At 51.1% G+C, this 15,412-nt stretch overlaps 1 protein-coding gene across 1 annotated transcript in view; it reads right to left on the bottom strand.

Annotated features, from left to right (window-relative positions):
- Positions 1-13,932, bottom strand: part of TGFBRAP1 (transforming growth factor beta receptor associated protein 1) — a 28,230-nt gene extending 14,298 nt beyond the window's left edge. The window contains exons 1-5 of the mRNA XM_016199476.2: positions 13,190-13,932; positions 8,296-8,490; positions 5,791-5,945; positions 2,726-2,808; positions 47-388 (exon numbers count right to left, since the gene is read on the bottom strand). Coding sequence (XP_016054962.2) covers positions 47-388; positions 2,726-2,808; positions 5,791-5,945; positions 8,296-8,490; positions 13,190-13,877 — 1,463 coding nt within the window. The 5' untranslated portion in view covers positions 13,878-13,932. The remainder of the gene's footprint in view (positions 1-46; positions 389-2,725; positions 2,809-5,790; positions 5,946-8,295; positions 8,491-13,189) is intronic.
- Between the last annotated feature and the right edge of the window lie 1,480 nt (positions 13,933-15,412).

The raw sequence follows: 15,412 nt of genomic DNA, 5'->3' as shown, positions 1-15,412 counted from the left end.
GCGGGGAAGGGCTGGGCATGGAGCCCAGAACGCGGAGGACACTCACTTCTGGTGCTTCTCCAGCCAGGCGGCGCTGTCTGTCAGCAGGCAGGCATTCTCGGTGACCAGCAGGTCCAGCAGGCTGTCGTGGTCGGCCTCCGCATACAGCTTGAGCAGGGCCGTGTCGATGTCCTCTTTGTAGCCGTTGGCCACCTCTGTGCTGCGGACCTCGTTCAAGTAGCTCATGAGGAAGCGCTTGCACTTGGCGACCTTCTCCTGGTCCCCCTGCGTCAGCTGGTTCAGGTCCGCGTACTCGTGGAGAGGAGGGTGAGACCGTGCAAATGAGGAGGTGGTGGGCAACAGGAAGGGGTAGAGAGAGATCAGCTCCCGGACGTCGAGCTGGCCGCTTCTGCAATTACAGTGTCAAACTAAATGAAGCAGAGAGAGAGAGCACGCAGGCACACAAAAGAGCACCAGAGGGCCTGCACATCTGCACACGGGCCTAGGGAGCTGGACAGCAGGCAAGCACACCGGAGACCGTCTACACTTGCACGCGAGGCAAAGCACTACTGAGCCGAGGGCCACCACCTGATTCCAAGGAAGAGTAGAGAGGACCACAGCGAGAGACATGCACAGCATGTGCTGAAGTGACGTATCAAAGCACTGGGACACCATCCATGTCGGCTCTGGGCTCCCGGGCAGTAGGGAAAAGACATGAAGTAAACACCCATTGCTGTCTGGTCAAGGTCCTGCTAAAAACAGTGTCTCCCTGGCACTAAATCTTAACAGGTTTGCTGACTGGTCCATAAAGAAGGGGCTTTGCAGGACCGTACCTTACAATTTCTCATCAATGTCTTGGAACAGAAGATCCAAGCACTCCTGCGGCCGTTTCCATGGTGACTCGAGAACGGCTCAGAGCAATTCAAGCAGCCAGCAGTGTCCTAAAGCAGCCAGCAGTGCTGAGCTATGGACCCCAACCCGGGTGCAGGATCAGAGCACCTGGGAAGCCCCTGGGAACAGAGACTGCGAGGGAGGTGGTGGAGCCGCGCGATCGGCACTGCTGGCGCTGACCACGAGGAGGCAGCAACAGACAGAGAAGGAATCTGAGGACCAGCCCAGACCCTGGGGAAAAACAATCCTGAGTATTAGCAAGTTCTGCCTTGGAAACAGGAAGGGAAGGCGGAGTCCTGCTTATCTCAGGAGAGTTATTCCTCAAATATCCACTTTCTTGGTCACACTCTGACAAAAGCCCAGCAGCAGTTGAGTTAAAGGTAAGCAATAAAGAGGCTGAAGTACAAAGCATAGGAACCCTGGATTAACAACCGACAAGCCCTACATTTATTCTCTTACAAAACCGGCGAACTTGTCTAGGAAGGCATCATGACCGCTCACCTTGTATTTTAATTTTACATATTTTTTTAATGCTCATCTGAGGATATTTTTTCCACTGCTTTTCAGAGAGGGTGGAAAAGAGAGAAAGAGAGAAACATCGATGTGAGAAAGACACATCGACTGGTTGCCTCCCACATGCACCCCGACAGGGGCCCTGGGATTGAGCCTGCAACCGAGGTATGTGTCCTTGGCCAAAATTGAACCCGGGACCCTTCAGTCCATGGGCCAACACTCTAACCACTGACCCAAACTGGCTAGGGCTCACCTTGTATTTTAAATTAACCCATGAGAAAAAGATATCTTGGGAGATAGCCGTGACCCAAGTGAGGAGGTTGTCAATTCTGCAGGGACAAGACAAGACATGAGAAAAAAAAGCCTCAGCCCACGGGGACAAAGGGTCCACTCAGACCCCAAAGCTACTAGTCTTTCCAGGAGCAGATGACACAGCACAGAGAATTTCCGCAGTAAAAGGCATAGAGGCACCATGAGTCACACGCAGTCCCTTCTTTACCCAGAGTCTGTTCTCTATAAACAACCTGGTGACAGAGCAAGAGATCAGAGCCAGGGTGGGTGTCAGCGCAGCCGGGCCACACTGCCAACTCCCTCCAGACGGGCCTGGGAGGCAGCCACAGCACAGCAAGCCCGTGGTTGTCAATGAGCAGTGCAGGCTCTCCTTGGAGGCTGCGTATATGTCTCATCTCGCAGATGGCTCCAAACTGTGCAGACTTCGTTCTAGTTTGGCATTTTGAAAACGTGCTCACAAGCAATGCTTTAGTGAGGTATTCAGACTACGGTAGCAGGTTTCACCTAATCTTCTGCGAAGCACGCTGAGCACACACGTGGGAGGGAAGGGCAGCTGGGAGGATGGATGAGACAGGAGGGGTGAGGGCAGAGGGCAAGGCGGCCCACAGGAGAAACGCGACTTCCCGAGAGAGCGCTAACTACGAACAGGCCATTTACAGTCCTCAGAAGAATCGCTTTCCTAAGTCCTCCCAGAAGCACCTGCTTTTGTTCTAAACTCATAGCTTCTTATAATATCTCTGGAGAAAAGGAAAAGTGAGTAACAGTATTTTCCTAAAAACCCTCCAGGTTATGAAATCCACTCTTCAAACTGCCCTCTCCTCTCTTCGCCAGACTGTCACATACGCCTGCATCAGCCCCACCTCTAAGATGCAGGACAGTTAAACTAAGGCTGGGGGGGAAGAGGGGGGACGTCAGGGGATGGGCACTGGTGGCCTCGCCATTCCCCCTGAAGCACGGTCTACATGGAGCAGTCCCACCACAGCACCGCAGCAGGTGGAGCCCTAAGCACAGAGGGGCGCTTGGAAGTCTTCCTACCAGCACCTCAAATTACCTGAAGAGCTCTTTAGCTTCCAGGAACTGGAGTTGTGCAAAGTGTATAAACCCGGCCTGTTGCAGAATCCTTCTGTACATCACCTGAAAAGAGAGAGGCATCAGATCCCAGCTTAGACATAAATACCACCCACAGTACAGGACACAAGTCAAGGAAACTGGACACAGACCTTTGCCGCCTTGGTGCATCCTGACGGTAACATAATTTAAATCAGGCTTTCTTAAAGGGCTACATTCTCTGCCTCTTTGCATCTCTAGAAGAAACATTCCCTTAATGCAAGTCCCACAGTTAAACTTCTGATAAATCCCTCCCGGGTTCAGAACTCAGTGAAGCAAAACCAATGAAGAGCACAGGGTACAACGTCCTCGATTGACGTCTGGCCTCCTTGCCTCTGCCTTGCGGTTTCTCAGCCTAGGGTCCAGCATTTGGTCACAAGCACCCTAAAGTTAAAATAAGTAACATACCTTATTATAAGAGACATCTAATCCCTAAAAACATACACCCATTTAGGAAAAGTCATCTCTAAACAAAAACCTCTGCTCCACAACCCATTATGTCAGAGCTGTGTGAAGACCAGTTCATGGCCCTGAACTACACTGATCCATCCCTTTGTATTTCAGCCTAGAAATGAGCGGAGGTGGGGAACAGAAGGGGAAGAGAGTCTACCCAGGATCCCAGGGCGGGGAAAGCATGGAGCTGAGGAGTAAGCGGACGTGCGTTAAATGTTAACATGAACTGCAGAGCCCACAGGAGCTATTCGCTCTGCCTGGAGGAACTGGAAGGATTCAAAGAACTGGCAATATTTAAGCACTGAAATAGTATTTTATCAAGTATGGGAGCAGCTCCAGCAACAGCAAAGGGGGAGGGCGGAGAGGTGTGTGAGCGCGTGGCAAGTCCACGCAGTGGGGAGGCAAGGCCGGAGGGGCCTGATGTCAGCATCAGCCGCGGCTTCTGTCTCTGCAGACTGGAACTGGTTTCTTTTTATTGTTCTGAGAATTAAAATGTTTTAAAATGCCTCTCAGAGAGCTCACCCATTGTAGGGCTCAGCAGTTGTTAGCTCCCCGAGTCCTCCGGCCTCTGCGTGAAGTGTAGGGTTCAGGCACGTTTCATAGGGGTGATGGAGGGGAGCAGGCGGAGAGAAGTGGGCTGGGCGGAGCATGACACGCCTGCAGGGTGTGGGCTCTCCCGTGGGCAACAGGCCCCCAGTGCTGTATTTTAAGCAAGGATTTGGTCTGCATTTTATTTTATTTATTTATTTTTAAATATATCTTTATTGATGTCAGAGAGAGGAAGGGAGGGAGAGAGAGAGAGAGAGAGATCGAAACATCAATGGTGAGAGTCATTGATCAGCTGCCTCCTGCACACCCTGGACTGGAAATCAAGCTCACAACCCGGGCATGTGCCCTGACCGGGAATCGAACCCCAATGGCCTGGATCCTAGGTGGATGCTCAACCGCTGAGCCACGCCCGGCCGGGCTGGTCTGCATTTTAGAAAGATGACCCCAGTGGCGGTATGGAGGACAGAGCAGACACACACGAGGAGGCTGCTAACATCATCGGGGAGACAGGAGGTCTGCGCAGCAGCTGCAACAGCTGTGACAATGGTAACGATGGGCACTGAGAACAGGGCTGGATCTCAGGTCATTCGGAGGGTGTGTTTCCAGGGCTTGATGTATGTGTTTGGAGCAACAGGGAGAGGGCAGAGAGCATGGTAGAAAGGAAAAAGCCAACTGAGATATCAGATTAGAGAGCAAGATGACTAGTAATGTTCTCTAATACTCACTGTGCATGTCTACTCCTGGCAAAAAGAGAGGAGAAAAGCAAAAAGCAGACAAAGTCTGTATAAAGCGTCTAAGAAAATGTCGCACAGGCTTAAAGTGTGCACATATGTGAGCTCGAGGGGTGGGACCCAGCACGTGGCCTCTCCAGCCATCCAACAGGTACAGACGGCAGCTCACAGGACCGACTATTCAGCAGGAGCGAGGCGCTAAGAGCACGCGGCAGAGGCGGTCTCAGGCCCCACTGGGCTGACCAGCGCCTCCTGCAAGGTCACCTGGCTGGAGGTGCAGGAAGACCCTGCAGAGGGGCCTGCTCTCAGCACAGCCCAGACCAGGGCCTTTCTCCCTTTTGCTTTTGCTGCCCCCTGCTGAGTGCTAACAGGTCTTACTTTAAAAATATTAGGAAGGAAGAAGGTCATCTGTATTTAAACATAGAAAAGACGCCCTCTTTCGCAACCCACAACCATGAAGTACACTGCCTGTCTTTTACTCTCAGAATCTACCTTTTCAGCATAAAGCAACTGAGGCCCAAGAGCACTATTTCATCCACAGCAATCACAACGTCGTGTGGAAATCCGGTCCACTCGTAATAATCAAGGGCTCACCACTCTTAATCCATGAGAGCTTCTAATGACCACTCAGACATGCATGTGGATGTACACACACCCATATGACAGTCTACTTCTCTCAACTACAGAGAGTGACCTGACTAACCCGACAGCTGATCAAGTAGCAAATTTTAGGGAATATGACTTCATTAGGCAAAAGAATAATTTGAGATTATTATATCCACTATACTTATTGCACCAACATATTAGTGTTTCTCAATGCATTTTCTCCTAAGGAAATTAGATAGATGGAGTCCTGCATCATTAGAAGGTCATCAGTATGGCTAACAAAGCTTTTCCTGTGGATAATATAAATCTCAACTTTTACAATTCAGTCCCATCTCAAAAGCACAAATTCTAAATTAGGAAACAAATTAACCTGACGTTACTCTTTTAGTTTTAAGAACTATGCCCCGATTCTTCTCTGAAGGCCGTTGAAGAAAGAAGCTGATCGGAAATACACCTTGGTGTATTAGCATGGAAGCTGGAGGCTCACAGCCTGACCTGGCTGTCAACAGTCCCATGTCAGCCCAGCTGTCCGCTGCTCTGCACCTGTTCCCTTACCTGCACAGTGTGGATGTGCCGGGAGAACTCGGTAACATACGTATCACTCCATGAAGTCTGGTGCATGGGAAGGGTGCCTGTGTGGGGTTAAACTTGTGACCAGCTAACTACAAACCTGAAATTTCTCCTTTGGAATGTTCTTCCGGGCCCCTTTTGCTAAAACCAACGCCTCCTCCACTCTGTGGCTTGCTAGAAGATCCTGTATTTGTTTTTCCAGGGGTAATGGAACCAAGATGTAAACTCCTTTACTTGTGGCGACAATCACTCTTCCTGGGAAGAAAGCCAACAGTTGGTAAGGGGGAGACATAATGCCTGCAAGAACGCACCCTGCTTCCCCCCAATGTACCTGCTCTGACTTGTTGACCAATTTCATCGGCATTGTCCCAACACAGAATTCCACAGAAATTATAAATTATGACACCTTTTGTTTCTTTGTCCCATACTTCCAACTGTCAGGGAAGGGCAAACTCTTAACACTACATTTCCAAAGTATAAAATATGCTTTTTTGCATTTTTAAATTTGAAAGTGCTGATACATTTAAAACCAGCTGAGTAGACACCCAATACAGAGTCTAGTGCAATTGTAGAGATCAGTTATGAAAATCGTAAGAATTATGTTGCACCTCATATAAAAGTTCAAAACTTATTTTCTCTCCATGTTAGTTAGTTTATAGGAAACTAATATTATAACGCAACATTCTGAACCATGAGACAGTATTTCATACTCACCTACCACACAAACACCTCCATATCTCAGCACTACCTCACTTGCTCCCCACAAAGCTGTGAGCTAACCTGACCAGCGGCCAACACTGTCACCTCATTTCCCTTGGGGGACCTTGCACAGGCATCCACCCAAGAGTCGGAACTATAATCCAAGACCAGCTCCCTGTACGAAGCTTTTTTTTAAAATCCTCACCTGAGGATATATTTATTGATCTTTAGAGAGAGAGGAAGGGAGAGAGAGAGCAAGAGAAACATCGATGTGAGAGAGAAAAACCGATCGGTTGCTTCCCATATGCACTCCGACCAGGGATTGAACCCACAACCTAATATGCGCCCCAACTGGGACTCAATCCCGCAACCTTTCGGTGTATAGGACAACATTCCAACCAAGTGAGCCACCACCCAGGACCCAGTGTGAAGCTGTTAAAGTGAGTTCTGCTCCTTCCTGGAGACACTTTTTAAGCTAACCATTAAACACTTTTTAAGCTAACCTTGCTCACAGAAAGCAACCACATGCTCTTTTCTTCCTGACTGAGGGAGAGTTCAGGATCAGCCAAGCCTCTGCTGCTCCCCCGGCTCCCCCCACCATCATTTTCGCTGCAGCCCCACCGCCTGGGTCAGCCAGCCTCGCCTCTCCTGCCTGATGGTCACCGCATTTCCCTTCTGGGTCTTCCTGCTCTGCTCCCCTGTCTAGATTTTCTGTCTTCTATCATCACAACCAAAGTAACTGTTCCCATACTCAGGTGAGATTCTGTCCCTTCTCTGTGCCAGTGTCCCCCTTTCCAGGAAGCCTCCCTTGTTACTCCCTAGAGTGGGCACGTCATCAGCATCTCGGTGTCCACGAGCCCGCCCCACCTCCAGCACCCGATGTACACAGCACCGTAATGCCGTTGTGAAACGTGCCCTTCTGAGGCCCCTGTCAGGGCCCCCAGCTGGAATCTACAGGGCTTAACGTGGTGACTGAGTTTAGTAAGCTCACCTCCCCAGCATCTCAACAGGGAAGGGCAAAGTCTGGTGAGCTAAGATCCTTAAACAGCAAATGCAGGGCATAAATCTAGATTAGTTCCTGGCTTGAAGAAAAGACCATAAAAGGCATTCTTAGGACAAGGGGGGAAATCTGAACAAGGGCAGGAGGTTAGGGCTCATTTGCTAAGGTGTGGAAGGGTTCGTGGTCACATGGAAGATGCCCTGGCTCTTAGGAGATTATGCTGCGCATCAGGGGTTAAATGCCCTGGGTCTTCCACTTCCTTTCAACATTAATAAGCGGCACATCCAGGTGAATGGTGTGTAGTGGTTCACTTTGTTTCTCCCTCCACTTCTCAGTACATAAAAACATTCTAATAAAATTTAGGAGAAGTAAAAAAACTCTGGCCCCTGGCTCACCTGCACAGAAGAGGCAGTCCCTCCTGACTGCCCTGGTCTCATCGTCTGACACCACCCTCCTCACACGCATCACCACAGCCACATGGACCTACTTGCGCCGCCTGAAGGGCAGGGTTCACTGAGGAGCAGATTTGCATGCACCTGGTTCTCTACCTGAAGGTTCTTTCACTCCACATCTGCTTGGTTGACTCCTACTCACTGAAATGCTTGGCTTAAATGCCACCTCCTTCAGGAAGCCCTCCCTGATATTCTAGGAAATACTTCTTCCTCTGCTCTCCCAGTGGTCCTTACTTCATTCTCTTAGGCTCTTTAACTGCTGTAGCTACTGTTTAAATGTCTCTCTCGCCATTGACCAGGGGCCCCAAAGTGCAGAACGTGTGCAACCATCCCCTGCGTTCTGCTACGCTCAGCACAAGGCCCGGCTCCTAACAGCCCCTAACAGTATTTACTGAGGAAATGTCACGGAAGAGTGGATAACTGAATCTCTTACGGTTTCCGTGTGAACTGGTACCTTCAAAGTCCTGCAGGACGTGGCCTTCCTTGAAGGGCAGGGTCTGCTTCAGCTGCTGGTCCAGCATGCTGTGGACTGTGATGAACTCGTCATCGAGTGCCAGGACGTAGGGGAAGCAGACGGCCGCCCCGATCACGTTCTCTGACCAGTGCACGGGAGCCCGCTGAGAAATCCCAGCGACGGTGGCAAACATGCCTAGAAAAACAGGAGGCGTTAGGAGGCTTCCCATAACTATGCCGTTTCTTTTCTGTGTCTGAATGCAGAGTATCCCCCACTTTTGCTGAATATCTAGATAGGAAACATAACACAATGCCCTGCATATGGGACGATCCCTGCGAGACTATGTTTCTGTGAGAGCAGGAAGCCCTGGCCTGGAAGGTCAGGCCAAGGAGCGCAGCCTGAAGGCATTACAGGATCACAGGTGCTGTGGAGAAACCACTGGGCCGGAAGGTGGAGGAGGCGGCACTGAAGGAGGGAGGCCCAGATACAGGGACACAGGGAAGGCCACGAAGCTGCCTCACCAGGAAGGAGGCTAGGGGTACAAAAAGGAAGGGGTGACTTTCAAAGGGACCTGACTTAGTGGGAGCAAGAGAGAGTGAGACAGAGGCTGCCGTGTGGCTGACAGCCTCAGGATTAACAGGGTTGGGCCTCAAACAAGACAGAAATTGGGGCAGGGCTGGCTGGGAGGCAAGGTTTGTACTTTGTGGAACTTGAGAGAATTCTGCGAGAGGAGAGCCTGGAATTCAGGTGCTTTCTCAGGGGGACACATGGTTCCACAGAGGACACCAAAAGCAGGGATAGAACATGAGATGGCACAAGGGGACACGTGTCCATGCAGCACCACCCTGGGCTGCTCCTGCAGCAGCTGAGGGCCTCCTGTTTTCCTTTCTTGCCGAAGCAGACAGGAAGCAGGATTCCATAGAAATGTGGAAGATACACTGAGATGGTTCAGGACTACGAGGTAAGATCGAACACAATGGTGGGATGATGCGCACAGCTGGAGACGCGCACAGCTGGGGGAAACAGGCGTAACTCAGGTCCGAATGAACCCAACAACTGCATCACCAAAGTACTCAAAATACATTAAAAAGTCCTGAAGGAGAGAAACATGAGGTGCAAAGCTATGGGGCGCATTAGAATCTGAAACTAAGGTGAAGAGCTGGAGGAGCACATCAGGGGCGCAAGAACTTGAACTCTCCATGCGGTCAGAACCGGCCACTTGAGAACCCAAAGCGGGCACCGGCGCCCTGCCCACCACCTAACCCGAACACTGGGGAAGCGTATGTCATGCCAAGGGTTCTGCTGAACTTCAGGTGAGATGACTGTGTTCTGTACAGCACAACCCTCATGGAATGTGGACACCTAAATGTTGCCCAGACCTAAAGCTGTGCAGTGCGGAGGCCATGCATGAATGTTCCCCAAAATGAAAAGGGCAGGGCCCAGAGGTAAAGAACAAAGACCTCTACACCAACAGAAGAGCAGGAGACTTGGCAAGAATAAAAGGGCAGAACAGCCGCTGGCAACTGGAGGTCCAAGTCGAGAATCATGAAGTGCCACCGATCCACGTAGAAACAGAGGGCACCCTGTTCCAGCTGCCAGCTATCCATCCACCGGCTAAACAGGTGACAAGCTATTGTTTCCATATTGTTAAAGTGCAGATAAAAAAATTTGTAAGTGGTAAAAACCTTTAAAAACTGTAACTTTTGATTGCGTGCCCTCTAAATATCAGTGCACCCCTTGTCTGAATTGGGAGGGGCTAGCCCTGGGGGTGAGCAGTAACCGAATTATTTGCATTTTCAACAAGCATTATCAAACGATAGAGTTTAAAGTCCCAATAGTCAACTGTATTATGCTATTTTCAATAAAACATTGCTTAAAATAGTAAAACTTAAACTAAGACAAAAACGTTAAGAGCAATTTCTCATGACACAGGAGTGGACATGTTACCTTCAGAAAGCAAGCAAGTGAAAACGCACAGCTTTCAAATGCTTAAAGGGCTTACGCTCATTAGAGTGAGGTTTGAACTTAATATTCTGAACCATATTATGGTGGCCTCACATATTCCACAATATAAGGGGGTAAAATCAGCAAAATTCAGACGTTATCAGTGAAATGATTTAATTTCTTCAACAAAAAGTTAAAGAAAAATAAAAAGAGAAGGAGAGGGAACCTAAGGCTAAGAGAAGCTTAACAGATGTGTCCTCAGGTTGCGATATCTGGGCCTGGCATGAACTTCACCATATGAACTGAAAAATGAACATGCACGCACTTCAACACAAATGCATGTACACATGTATGGATGGATGTCTCTACACGCATGATCACAGCAATGTGACACACCTTTATAGTTGGTGACAAGCAATTACTGTTTAGTTGTTTTAGGTATGCAATGGTGTTATGGTTTTCTTTCTTCCCTCCCTCCCTCCCTCCCTCCCTCCCTCCCTCTCTCTCTTTTCTTCCTTCCTTCCTTCCTTCCTTCCTTCCTTCCTTCCTTCCTTCCTTCCTTCCTTCCTTCCTTCCTTCCTTCCTTCCCTCCCTCCCTCCCTCCCTCCCTCCCTCCTTCCTTCCTTCCTTTCCTTCCTTTCCTTCCTTTCCTTCCTTTCCTTCCCTTCCCTCCCTTCCTCCCTTCCTCCCTTCCTCCCTTCTTTCTTTTAAATCCTCACCCAAGGATATTTTTTCCATTGCTTTTCAGAGAGAGTGGAAGGGAGAAAGAGATAGAGATAGAAAGAGAGACACATCAATTGGTTGCTTCCAGCACGTGCCCGGACCGGGGCCAGGGACTGAGCCTGTAACTGGCCAGAATTGAACCCGGGACCTTCAGCCTGCAGGCTGACACTCTAACCACAGAGCCAAACTGGCTAGGGCAAGATTTTCTTTTTTTAAAATAACTTAGTAGTACCTACTAAAATGTTTACAGGTAAAATGCTATGATGTCTATTATTGGCTTGAGAATAAGCGAGCAGGGGAGTGGTTAGTGTACAAATCGCACACTGGGAAGGACCTGGCAGAGGCTGACGCCGGGTGACGGGTACATTGGGGCCATTACACTACTCTCTTCTACTATATATGTTTCCATAATAAAAATTTTCATTAAAATTGACTTTTTTAAAAAGGTGGTTGGGTAAAAAACTTTTTTTCCAAAAAGTAAAAATCTGAGCTAACAGCCATGAAAAGACACGGAGGAAATTAAATGCACGTCGCTGAGAGAAGTGGGTGTGAAAGGCTGCCCGCTGTAAGACCTCCAGTGCGGCACTGGGACAGCAGCCGCTGCAGGGGTCGGGCGGGCTGACCGGAGGGATGGCCAAGGGATGGCCAAATAACAGGCACAAGTCACCATACATTCGTCCAAACCCGCAGGATGTGCAACACCTAGAGGGCACCCTAATATAAACCTTGGGCTTGGGTGATTACAACAACATAATGCAGATTCACCCGTTGTAACAAATGTACCCCTTTGTCGGGAGATATCGACAGTGGGGGAGGCTGTATTGTTTGGAGCGGGGGGTATGCTGGAAATCTGTACTTTCTGCTCACTTTTGCTATGAACCTAAACTGCTCTAAAAAATAAAGTCTATTTTTAAAACGAAATAATCAAGAAGTGTATACTACCTAGTTCATAACCTCAAGTTTTGCTGTTACCAGAAAATGTTTATACCCATCACTCTGAAATAAGAAGTCTGCACCCAAGCTCTCTGTGGAGAAAGGACTCCCGTGGGAAGGTGCACTCACTCTGCACATCACAGGGCACCTGAGCACCACAGGCATGTGCACACCTGAGGTGAGCCATCCCCCACCTGCACATCACAGAGCACCTGAGCACCACAGACATGCACACACCTGAGGTGAGCCATCCCCCACCTGCACATCACAGAGCACCTGAGCACCACAGACATGCACACACCTGAGGTGAGCCATCCCCCACCTGCACATCACAGAGCACCTGAGCACCACAGGCATGTGCACACCTGAGGTGAGCCATCCCCCACCTGCACATCACAGAGCACCTGAGCACCACAGACATGCACACACCTGAGGTGAGCCATCCACAACCTGCCCATTACAGAGCACCTGAGCAATGTAGACTTGCGCACACCTGAGGTGAACCACCCACGACAGAAAGAAAACAGCACAGGTCGCCTGTGAGGTGAGCCGCTCTGATTCTCAGCTTCAGTAAGGCAGGGCAAAGAATTGGGAAAACCCTACAAAACCGCCAAAGCCCTCTCAAGGAGCTGGCCACTGGAACCTTTTTGCTGGAATGAAATCTGTCCATTAGAGAAAATTATGTCCGTAACACTGAGGTGCTCACATCTGAACAGACCTACCAGCGAGCTACCTCGAATCCTTTTCAGGACACACTCACCCGAAAAAATCTTATCTTTTCTGTTTGTAGTTATTGACTTAAAGGAATTTTCTCCCTGGAGCCATCTTCAGGCTCCTTGTCAGCACAAAATAAAACTGAAGAACAAAATAAACGAAACAGATGCAGACTCACAGGTACAGAGACAGACTGAGCGCTGCCACATGAGAAGGGGGTGGGGACCAGGTGAAAACAGCAAAGGGACTGAGAAGCACAGACTGGTAGTTACAGGATAGTCACGGGGCTGACACGCACAGCCCAGGGAATACAGTCAGTAATAGTGCAAAAACCATGTGTGGTGTCAGGTGGGTACCTGAAATATCAGGGGATCGCTCTGTAAAGTCTAGGGTTGTCTGACCACTATGCTGTACACCTGAAACTAATAAAAAATAGCAATGAACGTCAACTGTAACTGAAAGGTAAAATTTAAAAACAGCTGGCTTTGTGACCAGTCTAATTTCAGCATGAAGTCGTGGAGGTAGAGAGAGAAGGGGCAGACGGGAGCGAAGGTTGGGGAGGTGACAGCTCGGCGCTCACCCAGTCCTCCCGGGCCCGCCAGGAGGAACTCCTGCCTCCCTATCCGCTTGACGATGGGGCGCTTCTCCTCGCTGCAGTAGGGAAAGAGGTCCTGGGCGGCGCCTGTGCTGTAGTTCAGGATGATGTACTGGGTGGTCAGGGCCAGGCACAGGAAGTGGCCGTCCACCGCCACCGCCAGCGGCTGCTCCGGCGTGGACACCTCCCTGATGATCTGAACCCGGTCCTCGTACACCATGAACACCTGGATGGTTCGGCGTTTCACAGAGATGATGCAGACCTCCACGCAAAACGGGTCCGCGCTCACGGGGTTCTCGTTCACGGCCAATGCCAGGGCCCCTTTGATGCGGGCCCCTGAGGGCACAGGCTCCAGGCTCAGCATGTTGACCAGGGTGATGGAGCAGTCGCACAGCACCAGGAGCCGGTGCAGGGCCGAGGCGGCTCGCAGCTCAGTCACGGGCTTCCTGAAGCCCAGGGGTCTATGCCGCTGCCTGGTGGCCGTGAAGGTGGCCAGGCCGGCGGGCAGGGTGTGCTCCTCCAGCAGGAAGTGGTGGATGGCGCAGTCGCTGGTGCCCACGTACAGGTTCCTGCCGCAGCACTCCACGCACTCTATGCTGACGCGCTCCCTGTCGCCCGCCAGCAGCTCCCGGTCCACGGCAGGGACCAGCGTGAAGGCCTTCGTGCTCATCATGCCTGCCGCTGGTCTGCAGGAAGAGGAAAGGAAAAGGTGATTTAGCCTGATGAAGAATACGCAGACCATGTGAGGGCGCAACGAACGTGCAAGGCTCCTCAGTAACAATCAGGGAGGGGAAATCATTCAACACGTAAGAAACAGTGAAGGAAAGTGAGATTTCCCACTTGCCCTCCTCCCACCAGACACAGGGAGAGCCCAGCAGGAGAGCCATCCACTCGTCCTCCAGAGCTGCGGTCCAGGTGGGGCCTCCTTGCTCTGCGTGGGAGACACACCTGCAGGGAGAAGACAGGCACACACACTCCCCGCAGACAACGTAACAAAAACAGTGTGGAAAAGGCAAAAACAGCCCTTGCTGCGCTTGCCCGGAGCTGCTGCGGTCGCTGGGTGCTGTGTTTCAGTGAATGGTGGACTGCATGGTGGTGTTAAATCCTGCTCCTTGGGTCTTGTCAGAAACACTGGGCAGGAGCCACACTTTGACTCTGTGCATGGTGGTCCCAGAGTAAAAGTGTCCGTGTGGCGTAGTGAAGGCATGCCTCGAATCTCCCGTCTTCCCAGGTGGATTTGTAAGGAGGTCATGGGCCTGGCAGGTAGTGATCGCTCCCCCTGGATGGCAGGTAGTGATCGCTCCCCCTGGATGGCAGGGAGTGATCGCTCCCCCTAGATGGCAGGTAGTGATCGCTCCCCCTGGATGGCAGGTAGTGATCGCTCCCCCTGGATGGCAGGGAGTGATCGCTGCCCCTGGATGGCAGGGAGTGATCGCTCCCCCTGGATGGCAGGTAGTGATCGCTCCCCCTGGATGGCAGGTAGTGATCGCTCCCCCTGGATGACAGGGAGTGATCGCTCCCCCTGGATGGCAGGTAGTGATCGCTGCCCCTGGATGGCAGGTAATGATCACTTTCCCTGGATGGCAGGTAGTGATCGCTCCCCCTGGATGGCAGGTAGTGATCACTGCCCCTGGATGGCAGGGAGTGATCGCTCCCCCTGGATGGCAGGGAGTGATCGCTCCCCCTGGATGGCAGGGAGTGATCACTGCCCCTGGATGGCAGGGAGTGATCGCTCCCCCTGGATGGCAGGGAGTGATCGCTCCCCCTGGATGGCAGGGAGTGATCGCTCCCCCTGGATGGCAGGGAGTGATCGCTCCCCCTGGATGGCAGGTGGTGATCACTCCCCTGGAAGACAGGATGCCCCACTCTAACCCTTGGCTTCCTCCTCCTTCCTCTGGAGGGGCTCCTGTCGAGACAGCCTCTCACCGTGGGGGGCAGGCATAGGCGGGCAGCCCCTGCTCCCCTCATGCAAGAGGAAGGCCCCTGAGCTCTAAGGGAGCTGCAGAGGACCGATGGGACTGAGAGGGAGGCTTCAAGAACTTTCTACCACTTCAAACTGTCCCCAAACAGGGTTGCCTCATGAGAAACTAAACTCCTCAACCCTCTGAGGTGTCCTAGCTGAGGCTGGAAGAGTTCCTGGAAGAAGACTTATGCCTCAGGGGAGGGGAGGGATCACCAGAAGATTTTAGAATTCTACAATTTCTTATA

This window comes from Miniopterus natalensis, chromosome 13, assembly GCF_054644295.1.
Source record: "Miniopterus natalensis isolate mMinNat1 chromosome 13, mMinNat1.hap1, whole genome shotgun sequence".
NCBI lineage: Eukaryota > Metazoa > Chordata > Mammalia > Chiroptera > Miniopteridae > Miniopterus > Miniopterus natalensis.
The sequence above is the reverse complement of the archived record's forward strand: the minus strand, read 5'-3'. Positions and strand labels throughout refer to the sequence as shown.